Source organism: Thermobia domestica, chromosome 1 (assembly GCF_964235325.1).
Source record: "Thermobia domestica chromosome 1, izTheDome1.hap1.1, whole genome shotgun sequence".
Lineage (NCBI taxonomy): Eukaryota > Metazoa > Arthropoda > Insecta > Zygentoma > Lepismatidae > Thermobia > Thermobia domestica.
This window is the reverse complement of record NC_137454.1, coordinates 152858279-152877010: the sequence shown is the minus strand read 5'-3', so window position 1 is coordinate 152877010 and position 18732 is coordinate 152858279. Positions and strand designations below refer to the sequence as shown.

At 39.2% G+C, this 18732-nt stretch overlaps 2 protein-coding genes across 3 annotated transcripts in view; both read right to left on the bottom strand.

Annotated features, from left to right (window-relative positions):
- LOC145690034 (uncharacterized) overlaps positions 1-18732 on the bottom strand; it is a 376283-nt gene that overhangs the window by 147961 nt on the left and 209590 nt on the right. The gene's annotated exons all lie outside the window — the stretch shown is intronic.
- On the bottom strand, positions 3987-6592 carry LOC145690025 (transitional endoplasmic reticulum ATPase-like). Its single transcript, XM_081764524.1, has one exon. The coding sequence runs from the start codon at positions 6468-6470 to the stop codon at positions 4134-4136; it is 2337 nt and encodes a 778-aa protein (XP_081620650.1). The 5' UTR covers positions 6471-6592; the 3' UTR covers positions 3987-4133.

Sequence of the window (18732 nt, the reverse complement as noted above, 5' to 3'; positions counted from 1 at the left end):
CACACTTCACATTTTTGTTAACGTCTCACATGTTGTAGACCACGAGCCATGTTATTATGTCACCACGAGAGAAAAATCCACCAGCAACACCCCCTTCCTGTTCCAAAACAGTACACATGGTTTTCTGGGTTGAAATTGTTTACTTTCCCGGGTAATGTTGAATGTCGTCATTCCATGGATTGTTGTTCGATTTCGGTGTAATGAAAGCCACCCATGTTTCGTCGCCAGTGAAAAGTTTTGCTTGAATAATCATTACTTTCCTCACTGTACTGCTCAAGGAAATTAAATGCAGTTATGTGCACCTTAGTCAATATTTTGGAAGTGTGAGCAGAACTTTCGATAATTGAAGCGTTGAATCACAATTTCATAGAGAACACTTCTTGAAACAACGATCAAATCGTAAAACGTGTGTTCTGTTTCACTTTTTCGTCAATCTTCTGCACCAAGCCTTCAGTGATGACAGAAGATAGCCCACTTCTTTTCTCATTACGAACATTCGTGCGGCCATGTTTAAAAGCTCTAACCCATTTCCGTACTAAGCCATCGCTCAAAATGTTTTCTTCATATACTTCACTAATCTGGTGATGAATTTAAGCCAATTTCATATCTTTAGCACTAAGAAAACAAACCACAGCGCATACTTCACAGTCGGCGGGATTCTCAATCCACGGAGGCATTTTTAGTTACTCTCATACACAAACTTAAACACGGTTGAATGTTTCCGTAATGGTGTCTGTTGATTGCCAACAGAAGAAGGTACACAATGCACATGCGCAAGATGCCGGCCGCAGGGCGGCCGGATTTCACAACAGTACTTACTTAAAAGAACACGCCCCATACTTTAGAACCGTGATAATCAGTTTATTACGCACTCTGTTCCAGGGCAAACTAAGAACCATACTTGGGGCCCATTTTTCATTATACATTCTCCCTGAGCCGATGGTTCATAAATTATAGATTTTCTAAACCTTTGGTCTATTATGTATGTCCTGTTGTTTCTTTCTTGTATCTAGGCCTATTAGGTCCTGAGGAATAAACATTTGAAAGCATATATATATATATATATATATATATATATATATATATATATATATATATATATATATATATATATATATATATATATATATATATAAAGCGTCCCATTACAACGGCCTTACTTTGCAGAACGGGCTGGCATCAAAAGGCCAAAGAAAAATATTTTCATAATTGAAAGCCAACTCACAGTTCAGATATATTATGACAACCAGCCACATTATTTCTTTTAAGCAAGGAGCTAAAAGGGGAACAAGTCACATAATTTTCATTTTCATTCGTGGGCCATGAAATATATTCACAGGCCGGGGCCAATCCGCAGGCTGCCACTCGAACATCACGGTGTTGGAAAAATAAACTAATTAATTATCTTACATTGACTTGTAACGGAAGGCATAGAGATACATTTACAATAAATAAATAAAGAAGAATAAAATTAAAACTTTAGGTAAAAGCAAATTGGAAGTCAAGCCTTATATTAATAAGAAACAAATGGCATGTAAACATCCTTCTTGACCAGTGGCGGATCCAGGGTGCGACCCCCCAAAAGAGAAAACTTTCTTATTTTATATATATATACAGCGTGAGCACAGAAACAGTACCTGATTTTAAAGTGCCATATAATTAACGTTTAATTGAATATTTACATGAAATTTTGTACAGAGCTCAGTAAACTCAAAGCATTTTCCCATCTATCTTTTCAGAATCCTAGTTCTGGCCAGGGCAGCTAGAGGACAGTACCATCGAAAATGGTGTTCACCCCACAGCAACGAAGCTGGTGCGTTTTACAATTTGCAAAAACAAGCAGTTTTGTGAGACGGCAGCGTGATTTCAAACGACAATTTAATGCTGATCCACACACACACAAATCCATTGTGAAGTGGCATAGAACGTTTATTGAGACGGGGTGCATTTGTGATCAAAGAAAAGGACATTCAGGGCGACATCCAGTTTCCGAGGAAACTGTGGAGCGCGTTAGAGCAGCCTTGGTACACAGCCCACAGAAGTCTACACGTAACGCTGGCAGAGTGTTGCAGATGCCACAAACAACAGTAAGCAAGATCTTACGCAAACGTTTGTGGTGTTACCCGTACCGACTGCAGTTGGTTCAGAAGTTATACCCACAAGACAAGGTAAAGCGCCATGGGTTCTGTGAGCTATACAAAATTTCATGGAGGACGACGAGAACTTTCTGACGAAGATCATTTTCAGCGATGAGGTGACATTTCAGTTAAGTGGAAAGATGTAGACACAATGTAAGGATATGGGGAACCCAGAATCCTCATGCAACTATAAATGTGGAACGTGACTAACGGAAAATCAATGTTTTTTGTGCAGTAACAAAACGTCAGGTGCACCGTCCGTTCTTCTTTCAGGAACAAACAATTACAGGTGAAAGCCACTTAGCATTGCTACGTAACTGGTTGATTCCGCAACTTAGTAATGCAGAGATAGACGACTTCGTTCTACAGCAAGATGGAGCGCCGCCACACTGGCATCGTGTTGTACGCAGGTTTCTAAACGAAAACCTCCCAAAGCGATGGATAGGGCACTCTGGAGTCAATGATCAAGTTCTTTGCAAATGGCCTCCAAGATCACCTGACCTCACTGTTTGTGATTTCTTTCTGTGGGGATTTGTGAAGGACAAAGTGTATGCACCTCCACTACCCGCAACTCTAAACGATCTCCAAGAACGCATCAGTGATGCTGTTAAATCCATTACAACGGATATGCTTCACAACGTGTGGTAGGAGCTAGATTACCGCCTCGATATTTCCTGCGTTACAGGTGGCGCGCACATCGAGTATTTGTGATTTCAATTATTGCTACAAAAACGTTTTGAGTTTATGTATCACTGTTCAAAATTTCAGCAAAATATTCCTTCGCATATTAAATTTACACTAATTTGAAACCTGGGACTGTTTCTGTGCTCACCCTGTATAAATAAAACGCATCCCAGAGTTTGAAGTTCTTAAAAGTAGCTTTAAGTAACAGTATGACAACCCACCGTCCCCCCAGAAGACGATCCTGGATCCGCCTCCTGTTCTTGACTATGATATTCCTTGTTTTGTTTTAGCAATCTAATCAGATGTGGTTATGTTCCGTTAAGGCAGTGTAATTAGGCAGCGCTACCATGTTAATAGAACAGAAATAAGATGGTCAGCTTCATTCGATGTGATTAAAATACATATACGTAAAATTGGATATTGTGAGAGCGGAGAAATTCTATAGATTGAGAATAGGATTAGGGCTAGAGGTGAGGATTACAAATGTCACGTATGTCACAACTGATTAATTGTTACAAACATTTATTTTACTTCGTGGAGAGCAGTTCTTGCAGGTTGATGTCTCCATTAAACACTCAATAATCAACTAATCAACCAATATTTTACTTGCAGATGCCAGTTTATATTCTTCCGATATATGACACTCAGCTTCTTATATGGTATCAATGTTTAGGAACTGTTAACCAAACGGTGGACTCTGCTCGACTCTCCTCGATTTAGGGTAAGTTTGTGTGTATTTTTTGTAACGTTTACGATTTTGTCCCCAAACAATTTTGATTGAACAAAGTAACTAATTCATTACTTTTTCTTTAAAAAATGATTAAGTAAGTCGACTTTGAGTCAATTCTTTGTAAAACCTGTTAACTTCGAACAAAAGTTTTCAGGAGTTCAAGAAAAAAAAGTATAACCTTTTTCCTACCTGAGATATAAACAACTACACTTTGTGGAAAACAAAGATTGATATTGTTTCAGTTATTTAAAAAGTCGTATTGAATATCCTACATTTGGTTTGTGGTGTGGAAGATTTGGAAATCAGCAACTCAATTATCATAGTTACTAGCACACTTTCAGTATCAAAATTCAGTAGTAAAAAAAAATCAATATATTTTACTTGCATCCAGGTTCTATATTTTACTTAATATTAGGTATTTTAGGAAAATACACTTTCATTTTGAACAACAAACTATGATTTCAAATAAGTTTAAATAATAGAAAGGCTTGTATTATTAACAGGTGTTTGAAGAAACCAGACATAAAGAAAAGATCTGCTTAAAGATTCTCCTTCTTACGCTGTTTTCACATCAGTGCATTTCAAAAATTGTAACCCATTTTATATGGATCATAAACGTTTGTTATCACACTATACTCACTGGCAATTCCTGTTGCTGAGAAAAGTGACTCTCCAATTTCATCATAGATTTCTAAAATATTTTCAGGTACCGAGGGTAGTACAAGGTGTTTTGCTTCATTGAAATGATCTATCTTTAGCACGGTTTGGTTGGGATCTCCTCCTGCGTGTAATATTTCGTCAGTTTCAGTTTCCATTGCTTTTTCCTGATTCACTATTGATTCCCATATAGCTAATCGACAAGCACGCTGACAAAGGGTATTAAGATCTCGTGCAGAATACCCGTAAGTTTCATTAGCAATCAGTTCAACTTCCATATCTGTAGGTCTGGTGATGTCTGGTGATATCCTGTCCAAAGTCATTTCCAGAAGATCTCTGCGAGCCTTTCTGTCTGGAACTGACACGTAAAATGATTCGCTCAACCTCTCAGGTTTCAAAATATTTTGATTCAGCATATTTGGTCGATTCGTAGCTGCAACAATTAATACCTTAAAATCGTGGTTAGCATCAATTTCGCATAGAATCTGATTCAATATGTTATCTGTAAATCGATCTTGCATATTACCAACTTCTCGGTTTCGGACAATTGTTTCGATTTCATCAAACAATAAGATACAAGGAGACAAAACTCGAGCTTCTTCAAAAATATCTGCAATATTAATCGGTGTAGGTTCATACTTCTTGAAGAATAAATCGGCACAATTAATACAAATAAATTTAGCATTCCATTCAGTGGCCATTGCTTTTGCTAGAAGAGTTTTTCCACAACCTGGCGGTCCAAAGAGGACAATTCCTTTAGGTACTGTGCACTTATGTTCTAAGTAGCGATTTCTGTACTGGATCATATCAATCAGTTCCTCTTTCACTTGTGACAGACCAACAATCTCTTCCCATAACACAGTAGGAGTTTCTACCACAAAACCGCGCGATTTCATAATACAAATCTCATTCGTAGCCTGACAGAAATTATCCATTGTGATCTTAATGTTATCACGTTTTTGTACATGATTTAGAGCTGCTTCAGTGCACAGAAGTTCCAAATCTGCTCCTGTTAATCCGCATGTTTGGAGTGCAAGTGTTTGGAGATCTACATCAGGTGATAGTTTCATATTTTTAGTCAATTCTGATAGTAGGGTATAACGACCGTGCACATTTGGAAACCCTATCTTGCATTCATAGTCGAATCTCCCTGATTGTCGTAGTGCTGGATCTATAGCATGTAGCCTGTTCGTTGTTGCAATAACAATAATCTTAGAATCATTATCCAATTTATCCATCAAGCTAATCAATTCGGAAACAGTCTGTTTGTCGCTGTCTCCTACAAGTGTCTCTCTGTTCGGAGCAATTCCATCCAGCTCGTTTATCAATATCACACAAGGAGCGTTTTTCCGTGCCTCTTCGAATATAGCTGTCAAGTTGGTTTCGTGATTGCCATACATTGTATCAGGTCTTGTTATTGTTGGTGTAACGTTGCATACGGTATGAAGTTCGTTCGAAATATCATTGGCGAACAAAGTCTTCCCTGTGCCTGGTGGACCATGTACAATAATACCTTTTGGTAAACAAATACCTTGCGAATTAAGAACATTATTATCATCATATAATTTTAGCTTGATGATTCTTCGAATGTTTTCCAATTCGTCAGCATTTCTTGTAATATTTTGGTACTTCAAGCCTTCGTCGAGTTCCTTAATATGTAAAAGGAGTTTTGTTGTGGAGTCAGTCATGGCATAATGAGGAGACTCTGTATATACAATCTTGAATTCCACTGAGACCTCATCCTTATCTTTGACAACAAATACATCACCGTCGTTAACTGGAATAACTCTACCAGAAAAATATGACCTGATGGTACTCCGGAGATCATTCTCCGATACAGAGGCTTTACAATCTGTGAAATATACGATATTTACTCTTGGTATATGTTTAATATTTGAGCAAGATTGTAAGATTACGAAATCGTTCACTTCCACGTTTAGGTTCCTTCTTGTAATCGGATTTATGAAGATAATTTCATCAGCACATTTTTCTTCTTCAACAACCTGGCACACTATTTCTTTACCTTTGTAGCTTTGAAGTAAAACAAAACTTTTGTGGAATATATTCAAACGTTTTAGTTTCGTAGATGAAACGCCTACAACAAAATGTTCTTTGTAATTAGCATCATGTACTAGAAATTTCTCACTTTCTTTTTTAACTTTGCACAACAACTCTCCAACATTTTTCTCTTTCAGGACATCAACTATTTTAGGAGGAGATTGATAAAGAACTTGAGTCTCGGAGTTACTAGAGAGATTCATGATGGCTGGTGAATATGTAGTTTCTTTTGGAATTTTTTAAAAAAAATTTGGTAAATCAGGTCAACTTTATAAAGTCAATTTACATGTTGTATCTGTTGTAACTGGAATTTAGTATCCGTGACAATAATATTTCATTTGGTATCCGTGACAATATTAATATCACATTGTTAGGTATTTTATTTACAAGAAAATGAGTGGAATTACTTTGGTGAGAATAACCATTATTAAATAACACTAAAAATATTACGAAATATTAACATACAACTATTGCTGAATTCAGCAATTCTACTAAAGCATTTTTTGGAACTTAGGAACCTGTTCCAGACCTGTTTCCGAAAACCCGGTTCCAGAACAGGAGCTTAGGAACCGGTTCCAGCCATGGATACGAAAACTCGGTTTTAGAACTGGATCTTAGGAGCCGGTTCCAAACCTGGATCCAAAAACCCGGTTTCAGAACCGGATCTTAGGAACCGGTTCCAGACCTGGACCCGAAAACCCAGTTCCGGAACCGGATCTTGGGAACTGGTTCCAGACCTAATCCGAAAAACCGGTTCTGGAACCGGATCTTCTAGAACCGGATCCGTTCAGAGCCGAAAACCAGTTTCACCAGGAACCGGTTCTGGCTATCCCTAGTCGAAATCAAAGATACACAGTCGCAAACTTTGCGAAAGAAGGTAAACTAACACAAGTGATACGAAAAATACGCGGAGGTTTTTGAACAACAGGAACGGACGAATGTAAACCGAATAAAGGAGGACTCATTGTGAAATCCACTGGCGCAAATCTCGGAGGGATGAGGGGGACATGTCCCCTCCAATCTTGTAATTGGGGGAACTGTCCTCCCCAATAATCCGATTTAAAATGTGTTTTTTGGGAAAAAATGTGATGATTTGTGCCCGATTGCCACAAAGGAAAGTGAGATAAAATTGATGTCCCTCCAGAATAAGCCTCAAATCTGCCCACTTCCCAATGTTCAAGACAACTCTGCTCCCTGATCCTCTGCAGGATCGTTTTTCAACTTCACAATTATTTTGAGCATCTCCTAACAAAAAAAGTCTTACTTGTACCCCCCCCCCCCCCATGTTGAAGACAGATTTGCGCCGCTGGTGAAATCAATCCTAGCAGTTGAAAATATAGAGCACCGAAAATTTACGACAGTTCCGACCATTTCTGTACGCACAGCCGTGATATATTAGCCAAATCCACTCTTAGCGACACTAAAGTGCACAAATTGGGTATTTGAGCACGAACAAAGAAAACTCCAAAGCAAACAGCAGACCAAGAACAACATGCAAAGAAGAGCGTGCTAAGTAATTTTGAGGAAGTGTCTCCGAAAAATGCTTGTCATTGATGTTGAGACCTACGTTTCAAGGGTCCTTTCAGATATCTCAGGACGGACATTTTATCACTCCGCAGACCCTGCATTTGTGTCATTTCATAACAAATTTAAGAGAAAAAGGCGGTTTTCAAAACAATATATCGTGTGGCAAGCCATGAATGCAGATGGGAATCCCTCCGAACCCTTCATTTCGAAAGGTACCACCAACGTTCAAATCTATTTACGGGAATGTGTGATGAGTGGCCTGATTCTCTTTATTTCCCAGCATCATGATCCAAGTGACGTGTTATTCTGTCCAGATATAACAACGGCACATTATGGTTATGTTGTTGCAGGTTATCTCCACAGTTAGGGCGTTAATTTCGTGGAAAAACAGCACAATGCTTCAAACGTGCCAGAAACCGGATGGATTTAGAAGTCTGGACTTAGTATGCAAGCAAGAGTATGCTAGACAACCCAGGCACTGGCAAACTGTACGTGGCTTCAAACGCATGTGGTCTGACATATACATACAACAAATACATAGCTATTGAGCATGGTAAAATCATCATGTGCCATACCTAGAAAGTACTACGTGCTATTGGCACCCAGGGCGTTCGACAGACTTTAAGTACAAGGAAACAATATTGACATGTGTCAAGTACCTGCATACCTACTCCCTCAAGTCTGCATGGTTTCTGATGCCAATATATTTGTGTTTTTGTAAAGCACGTCTTATTTCTCAGATTTGCTTTACATACATTGTGTGTGCACATTTTTCACAAGACTTAATTGTGAATAGTAATTTAGATAATGTGGAAAGCAAGCTAGTGGATAAATTAAAAACAACTAAAACATTTAATTTAATTGTTCTTCTACGAAAAATGGTCTGTAGAATTATTGTTCTCAAAATTGGGAATCTAAAGAAAGCAAAGCAAAAAAATTAAACACTTGAGGAATAACCCTATTGCTAATAATTTTTATGTGAGGAAACACTTGCTGATAGATATATTTATCGATGTTGTTACCTATTACTTTTTTTTTTATCTTGACGGGTTTTGATTCGTTGTGATTTTTGAGTTCAGCATGGAGAACTCTTGTCTTACATGTGTAGTAGTCTTGATGAAAATTAGTGTATATGTGAATGCATGCGGGCCGAAACTGACACTGTCCGTTAGTAATATGAGCTGGTAACCGTCCTTGTCAGAACCATTTTTTTTAAAAGTAAGGTATAAGTTGATTAGTGATGAGGGTTGAGAGGTAAATATAAAGGGATGAAAATGAGGTGCAAGATGAGGATACGTGAGTGAAGTTTTTATTTATAAGGCACGAGGCATTTTATATGTTTTACGCGGTAGATCAAGTCGTCCTATGTGATGGAATGCATCATATTTTCAGCGTTGAAGTCAGGTCTAAAAAGCTTGTGAATATTGGTGGATAACTTCACTTAGATAAGACATACCCATTCTTTAATGTAATTGGCGTATCGTGGGGTTCCTGGAATGACCTCAGATAATACGATCCGCCTCATTCTACACCCATTGTAGTATGGCTTGGTAGGTAATCGGAAATTGTTCTCATGCTAGGTGAGCAAACGGTAGTTGAGATCTAATAAGTATATTATACTGATATGCGTTTTGTGTGTGGAGAATCTGGCACTGAGAATCTGGAACTATTCCCTGTTCAGTGTAAGCTCTAAACTCTGATAAACAAAATATTTGTATACTTCCGCTTGTCACGGAGAAGCAAATTATACACGTGTATTTTGACAATATTGTGTCGTGTTTTTCAGATACATAGGGCAGCAGCAGAAAAGAAAGAAAAAGTTCCAAAGATTAGAAAAATGATTTGAATTTCGCTGGTAAGCAATTGTTGTTAAGTGAGTAAAGGTTTTCCTTGTTGATGTTTGACCACAATACTCGCGGAACCGGGATTCATGTGAACCATCTTTCAGACTTTAAGCAGAACACGTCAGTGTTGCCACAGTCCTAGCTCTGGAGTGGTCTGAAAAATAGTACCAAGTTGAAACAAAAAGGGCTGAATTTATTATTTATACCACTGTAATACATGGCTCTATAACATGAAACTAAAAGAAGTAAAGTTCTAGAACATCCCCCTCCTTCCAAGAGATCAAATCAAGAAAGTGCTCCTTTTCAAAATTACTTTTTAAAACCATACAAATAGGAGGACCCCGAACAATCCTGGAAGTTCGTAGATAAAACTTTTCTTGGGGTAAATAACTTAGCCCGGCAACTACGTCAAGGTATTTTTTTCGTGCTATTATCGTTTTGATGAATCTTTGCAATGACACATAAGTTATAGTCTTACTTGAGCACACGCTGGCTTTCAGAATATTCAACACTTGATTCAACGTATGTGTGTGTGTGTGTGCTTTTTTTCTTTTAATTTCAAGCTAAAATTTCCATCATACTGCTTCTTTCTCCTCTCGGTGATAGTGTACGGTGTACCTCTACCGTAATTAGAGGAAGTTCCGTATCCTGTATTGTTTGGACGATCCTACCAGGGAAGAGATGTAAGTTTACTACTTGGAAACTGGAGAAAGTGTCGATCCTAGGAATATGGGTAAATATTTCCTATCTCATTGAAAGGGAGGAATCTCTTCGGAATTAGATGCTGGTATCAAACCGAAGTGTTGACTTAACACGTACCATTAGATCCAGGATGAAATGCGGGAGTATCTTGACGTGTTTGCAGTAGCTCTACGCGGAAGGCAGTAGAAGATAGATTTAAGCAGGACTCGGAATGATCATGCTCTCTCGGGCTCGCCTGAGGTAAAGTGAGAGATTTAGTAGGTAGGCTACCGGATTGAGTTGGATTCTCCCAGCTTGTGGTCAAACCGTGGGACTCGGTAGCTAGTGTGCTCGCACTGGCTGGAGGTGAGCTTGACTTATAAACGTTCGGGCGCCATGTCTGCAAAGTATGGAAGGACCTAACCCACTAGCAGGGCCGATTCGACCAGTAGGGTAAACTGATAGGCACAAAGGACTTCGGTTTGGCCGCCGCGGTGAACGTATCCATCTTCATGAATGTGTGACCCAATTTACTCGTTATGCACACCAAAATCGAGTCACAAACCTTAAACTAAATTCAGTGTAGTTTCTCGAAATACGCGTAATGCCCTCCCTGTTGTTCTAGTCAGTACATTTGGTGCTAATTTTTTCTGGTTCATTTCATGATGGAAAAGTATTGAAAGTATTATAATGGTTCAGATTCCACATTAAAAACGAAGGTCCACATCTAATATTGCCTCTGTGCTGAAACACAGGGCCGGATTAAGGGGGACTTAGGGGCGGGGCTAAAGCCCCGGGACTCCCGGTGGACAAGGGCCTCCACTCTGATCAAAATCTCAACTGGCTATCTACAATCATCATCATAAAACAAAATAGACCAAAAGTATGAAACATATTCCCTTAACTTTTCTACTGTACTTTCACAGAAATGTATTAGGTGGAGTGAGCAGGGGAAATATATTTTTTCTAGCCGCAGGCCTCCAGAGTGGTTACTCCAGCCCTGCTGAAAGGTACACTAAACTTCAATAAACATCCTCCAAAATGCTTGAGCAAGATCACATAATTTTAAAGCTAGGTCTCTTCAAAATTGGACTTCAATTTTTCGCACTTTTGACAGCATATTGGTCTTTTAAAAAATGCGTTTGTCGATCGATTTTTTATTAGGATTATTTTGCTAATTTTCATATTAACTTTTCGTCATTAAATCATTGAGCCGGTATTTAGTCCAGCTTTTATTTAAAAAAATCCGTATTCAGCTTTAGATTGCAACACTTAGCTTTATCAAATCTCTGCATATGGCCCTGCAGGAAAAGTGATTATTTAAGTACTCCCTGCTGTTGGTCTGTGAACTTTGAAAACACACTCTTTTTTAACAGGATTTATGTTTTGAAGAAAAGAGGTCAAAACAGCTTCAACGACATTACTAAAAAAAAAGAAACATTACATAAATCCCACTACAGAAGTAAAAGACGCAATTACGGAAGTGTTTACGAGAGATATAGAGTTGTTGAGTTTCGAAACAGCAAAACAATTTAACGAAATGGGAAGGGGGAATGGCAAAGTAACTAACAGCATATAAGTTTCTATCATTTGAAAAAAAAATAAGAAAAAAATCACCCATCACGACACAACTAGAAAAAAAAGTTAATATTTGTAGAATCAAAAAGGGGACAATAGAGAACACGAAAACAGTTGGTGTAGTAGAGAATTGTTTTTATTACTATTTTCTTTCTTTTCGTTGTCCATATAGATATCTATAAAAAAGAAGAAGTATCTTATGCCGTAAGAAAGTAGAGATTGTTTCGTTTGTTTCTTCTCAGAATGGATCGATGACTTTTCATTCTGGTGCAATACGTTTTCCGCAGTGTATGCTCGAGTGTGTCTGTGTGTAAAGAATTGGCGCCACTCGTGTTCAGTTCAGTTGATAGTGGAAAACGAAAATAGTAAAAAATATAGAGAAAAAAATATGGCCTTCGTGGTCTACAAACAATTTGGATCCTTCATTTTCCTTCATGACACAGAAACAACACCTGTCACGCGAGAAATAGAAGAATTGGTTACAATATGGTTGTTTCGCAAATGCGGCAACTGCGTGCATGTAAATTTTCTTGCATATTGTGCAACAGTGTTTGTTTTAATTGGTTTTCTTGTCACTCAGGGAACTTTTAAAGTGAACTCACTAACGTTTTCATAACATGAAGGAAAGAAGGAAAATGAAAGAAACGAAGAAAAGAAGATTATGATTATGATTTACGTGTACTTCATGTAAAAGAAATGGACAGTATAAAACAATTCTATGATATTGCTAGCATATAACGAAAAAGAAAAGTAATAAAAAGATTAGACATATACCAATCAATGTACCTTATTAAGCTGAACACAAAGGTACAGGTGAATATAAATCCTAATATAAGCTTTCGGGAGAATCGATAAAAATGTTTTTAGTAAACCTAAAAATCGATGCTGAACGATAGCCTGTTAAAATAGAAGTGCCCTTATCAAGTTTTTCATGATGACAGTAGGAAGACGGCAATACAATGATTAATAAGATACGGTAAAGCCCGAAATTGTGATTAACTCGTTAACTTTAATATTTGTTTAACTCAGTTGTTTAAAAGATATTGAGCCTTTGGATGTCAAAATTGATAATACAATTATTGCGATTGGAAAACAGCATGATGAAACCTGATATGCTCTATTTTATTGAATGGTCTTCTGCCGTTTTCCGAGCAACACCATAATTCCGCACTATAGAACTTCTATGTTTCTGTTCATAACATGGTGACACGTAGTTTTCACAGGCCTTTTTTTGAAACTTAACATTATTCGAGGAATTCTGTAGAAACCAAAACAAATGACTGTGGTACTGTACCGGGTTCGGGTGTATGACGAATGCATTAAAACCTTCCAGCCAAGTTTTCGTAATTTCTGGCGGGTCGTAAAAGATGTATGCAGATTGGTGTTGTCAATGTGGTATACCACACCCTTTGTTGAACAGTTCTGACTTGCCAGGTGCACTTGCGCTAACTATCGCCGGTACAGGTCCGAATCTCTCGTTCTGCCCAGCGGCAGCTGCTCGTGATGCATGCACGATATCCTTCCTATTTCACCAAACGCACAGCATAATCTTTCTGGGCGTCAGTGTTCTATTGCAACAGACGCAGGAGCTTCTTCTCGCTTGGACCACGATCTCTTTAGCAATAGTTGAAGTAGGTAATCCACTGCTGATCGACCGTTTCAGAAGTGGCTCGAGTTAGTTACGTTTCAGTTGAAATTCGCAGGTAGAAGTTCGATCGAGTAAATGTTTCTGATTCATATCATGAGACACCCAAACCTCGAGCTTGTTTCTGTAGTCAGCTTTCTCTGAGTAGTTTAACACTTTTTGGAGGTAGATACTTAGGTCATCGTCAATGTTGTGACTGGTTACACGTCTTACTCGACTTTCGCCACAATATATCCTACTTTTGCTCTGATTGGTCGCTTACTGTGAGGAAATGTTGGACATCCCAGTTTCCAGGTGAAATGTAACTGAATCATGTTTAAGGTGCTACTTTCGATAAAATATCTTGTTCATAAACAGTGCTATTTTCTTCATGGGCCTACACAGCACTTGCGCCATTATTGAAATATAATTGTAAAATGTAGCGCAGTTTTACCGAAAATTGACTCATCTTCACGGCACAATACCTCACTTCTGATTATAAGAATTCCAATACTTTTCGCGCATCAGCAAGCTTCAGCTGTCAAATGACGTTAGACCTGACCGGCTGCGACTCGTATGCCCTGATTTTTGGGATATTAATGCCTTCTCGTGTGCAAAAGATTCAATACTGTTTAGACTACCTCATATTAAATATTAATGAAAAGTGGGGGTCACGTGGGTCAGTTTTAGAGTGCTTACCTCTGCTATGTGGGATCACTGATTCGATCCCGGTCAAGTAATTTTGTGGACAACACTGTGTCGTGGACTTTCTCGGGGTAATCCCGTTTCATCCCATCTTTTCATGTCACCAATTTCTTCATTGTCATTCACTTGCCTTAGTCATCGTCTTCCTTGCCTGAAGGACATAATTATGGGACCTTAAACTGAAATATTTCATCTTCATTAACGAAAAGTGAGAATGTAGAAAGTTATGGTAATGTACTTGTACTTTGTGTTACTTTGAGGATTGTGAAAAGAATGGCAAATACATTAGTGATTGACGTATTTGTATTTATGTCCTTTGTCAGTGAGGCTATATAGGACGAGCCCTACAGCTTAAAGGAAGATAAAACCAATGTAGTTCAGTGATCTACTGCCGGGAATCGTACCCGGGTCACCAAATACAAGCGTAGACACTATACCAGTCATTTCCAACTACACTTATGCTCAAAAATTAAGGATAATTGCAGATTGTGTCACTACACAAAACTGGCGCTAATAGCATACGCACATAGTGAACACAACATACGAACAAACGAAACATATCGGTATCACGGTATTAGTGATATCCACGGTATCCACGGTATTGGTGATAAGTTGAGAAACACATGTGTTACACAACGCCACTGTTTCCTGCGCATGTACCCCGACATCAATATGGGATATGATCACCATGCACACCTACACAGGCCGCCCAACAGGTTGGCATACTCTGGATCAGGTGGTCGAGCAGCTGCTGGGGTATAACCTCCCATTCTTGCACCAATGCCAGTCGGAGTTCCTGAAGTGTCCTAGGGGTTTGAAGACATGTAGCGATACGTCGACCGAGAGCATCCCAGACATGCTCGATGGGGTTTAGGTCTGGAGAACAGGCAGGCCACTCCATTCGCCTGATATCTTCCGTTTCACGGTACTCCTCCACGATGGCAGCTCGGTGGGGCCGTGCGTTATCATCCATCAGGAGGAAGGTGGGATCCACTTCAACCCTGAAAAGGCGAACATACTGATGCAAAATGACGTCCCGATACACCTGACCTGTTACAGTTCCTCTGTCAAAGACATGCAGGGGTGTACGTGAACCAATCATAATCCCACCCCACACCATCAAACCACTACCTCCATACAGGTCCGTTTCAAGGACATTATGGGGTTGGTATCTGGTTCCTGGTTCACGACAGATGGTAACCCGGCGAAAATCACTGTTCAGACTATACCTGGACTCGTCCGTGAACTTAACCTGGAACCACTGTTCCATTGGCCATGTACTGTGTTCTTGACACCAGGCTTTACGGGCTCTCCTGTGAACAGGGGTCAGTGAAATCCACTTTGCAGGTCTCCGGGCGAATAAACCATGTCTGTTCAGTCGTCTGTAGTCTGTGTGTCGGGAGACAACTGTTCCAGTGGCTGTGGCAAGGTCCCGAGCAAGGCTACCTGCTGTACTCCGTGGCCGTCTGCGGGCACTGATGGTGAGATATCGGTCTTCTTGTGGTTTTGTACACTGTAAACGTCCCGTACTGTAGCGCCTGGACACGTTTCTTTTCTGCTGGAATCGTTGCCATAATCTTGAGATCACAGTTTGTGGTACACGGAGGGCCCGTGCTGTGACCTGCTGTGTATGACCAGCCTCCAGTCGCCTTATTATTTTACCCCTCATAACGTCATCAATATGTGTTCTTTGAGCCATTTTCAACACACAGTCACCATTAGCACGTCTGACAACATCTGCACACTTACACGCTGCACCGTATTCTGACATGCACCAACACACCTCTGCGTATTTGGACTGCTGCCAGCGCCACCGTACGACGACCGCACCGCAGGCACCGCACCGAATGGTCAAGTGCACCGCATGGTCATACCCCGAGGTGATTTCAACCGAAAACCGCCCACCAGAGCGTTGTTTCGACATGTATCCGCATTATCCTTAATTTATGAGCACGAGTGTAGTTTATTCTGAATTCTGAGTTACAGTTTGTTGATTGGATTCTCAACAAATCCCTTACATAGGGATAAAGAAGAGAGCAAAGCTAACGTTGATAGAAGACATGGGTGACAAATAATCATGGCGCAGTCAATGGTTTTAACGATTCACTATTCATAGATTCGTGGTTGGTCGAATACTAGCATTACTTCTTTTATTCCGTTCCATCTCCTTCGCTTCCTTCCTTATTTTGCTTAATCTGTTCTCTTTCTCCTCGTAAAAGCCCACTCCTACGCCGTTCACTGGCGAATTGTAAATGACTGCTCTAGACGAAGCATGTCAATCTCAGTATCTCAAGTGGGTCAAATCATCATCAGTGTACAATAATGCAGGCTTCAAGCGAAATAAATAAAAATAAAATAAAAATTAAGTAAATAATATACTCTCATCTAATGCCGTAATTCTTTAATAATAGGTGGAACCAAGAAAATTCAGGTAGTAGGTGAAAACCTATTGTTTCTTTTCGATTTTACTGAATGTTCGCTTTAGAGCTTAGTCGTACTGAGTTTCTATTCATTTCACCTTTAAATGGGCGAACACTTTCTCAAAAATCGGTTCAAAGGGACAGAAAACAGGGAGACCTCATTTTCGATAAACATGGCATCATGGAATTTTTCTTCGAATTCAGTCTTCAAAGTATTTCGGCAGACATTTTGTACAAAACAAGCTCCTTTGAACTTGTTCTGTACTTACCACAGGATGGAAACTGCATCTCTACACTAACCATGAAGTCGTTTCTCTTGTCTTGTTACGCTGTCACATAAAAGTATTGAGAAAATAATCCGTAAGATGAAGCACTTCTTCCTGAAACACTTCACATAATTTTCCGTGTGGTTTCCGGCAATCCTGGACGAGAGACTGCAGAAGCTCTTGTTTACGTGAGCGATTTTTCGTTATGAAGTACTTATTGAGAGGAAACTTAAAATAGAATCAATATTAAAATTAAATATTTGTTTTTCTTATCATTACAGGTTTGGCTGCTACTGTATTAACTCATCCATTTCTACATTCCAGTTTTTTTTTTTTTTTTTTTTTTTTTTTTTTTTTTTTATGATTCACATTTCATATTGATTTTAGGTATACTTGGATACTTATAGATAGTAATTATGTATCATATTTTATTTGACAACGGTACGATTCTTGCTGCATCATTTGATCCTTCCGTGTGTTGGACATAAAAGTAGGAATTTATAATTACGGGTGTTGAATACTTTTCGTTATATTTATTTTTCAATCCGTTGATTTATGTGGATAAATATTATTCTGCTTTTTTTTTTTTTAAATAAACAAGCACTTTAATATATTATTTAAAGGAATTTGTTCTTCAAATCCATTTAAATGTCTTTTAATTTGTGAAATTAAAATTCTATGTTCGATATTTTTTTTTATATCTATGAATGGAACCTAACCAGGGATGGCCAAAATTCGAAAATTTCACTTTCCGGATTTCGGAAAAATTTCGGAATTTACAAAATTTCTGATTCCGGAAATCCAGAATTTTTTAGAAATCCTTATTTTTTTCCAAATTCTGGAATTTTCTAAATCCCTAATGGTTAATGAGATGTAGCCCGAAAACTTTAATTATAAAGGTAACCAAGAAAGTTCTGTCGCTTTTTCACCTATCACCTTCGAACATCGATAGGTCACCTAAGACGTACTTGGAAGATCAAAAATAGTCCCCATCGGCATCAAAGACCTGGAAGGTCATGGTCCCATGGATTCCATCGCGGTAGAACTTGGTTGACCGTGAGGCGAAGAAAGTATCAAGCGCATTTTGCACCTCTACTAGGGAATTGAACTGCGTTCTCTAAGATGATTGTCCAAGGAATGGAACAGGTGATAATCGAACGGTGCAATGTCCGGGAAGTATGGCTGATCCAAGGAGTAGAATGGTGTTCCGTGTCATCCTAGCCACGTGGAGCTTAGCGTTGTTCAGTAACACGAACCCTTGCGATTCAGAAATGCTGGTTCCAGAGTTTTGAGTTTTTCTTGAACATGGCTCAACTGCTGACAGTACACAGTTGCATTGATGCTCTGACCAGCTGGTAGGAGTTCCCGATGCACGATGCCGCGAACAGTCTACCAAACATACAGGAGGACCTTTCTCTAGTGCAGTGCTGGTTTGGCTGTTTTGGAACCGGTTCATGGGATGTTAACCAATGATAATAGCGCCGTGGAGCTTCATACAGGACCGAGTTTTCATCATATGTCAATGCCCTTTCCAGAAATGGCTTCTTCTTCCGACGAGACAGCGAAGAAACACAGGTGTCTAGTCGTGTTGCCTTTTGGTCCGGAGTCAAATCATGTGGGACCTATCGACTCAACTTATAGTGCTTTCCAAGTTGATGGAGGTGCTGCCGAACGGTTTTCCCGCTCACACTGAATTGTAGTTCCAGTTCCTCACATGTCTGGCCACTGTTGGACTCAATTGCTGCCTGAAAATCTTCATTTTGTACATGGGACCTCGGTGGGTTAGTGGTAGAGCGTCACGTCTTGTGCTTGGGGTCCCG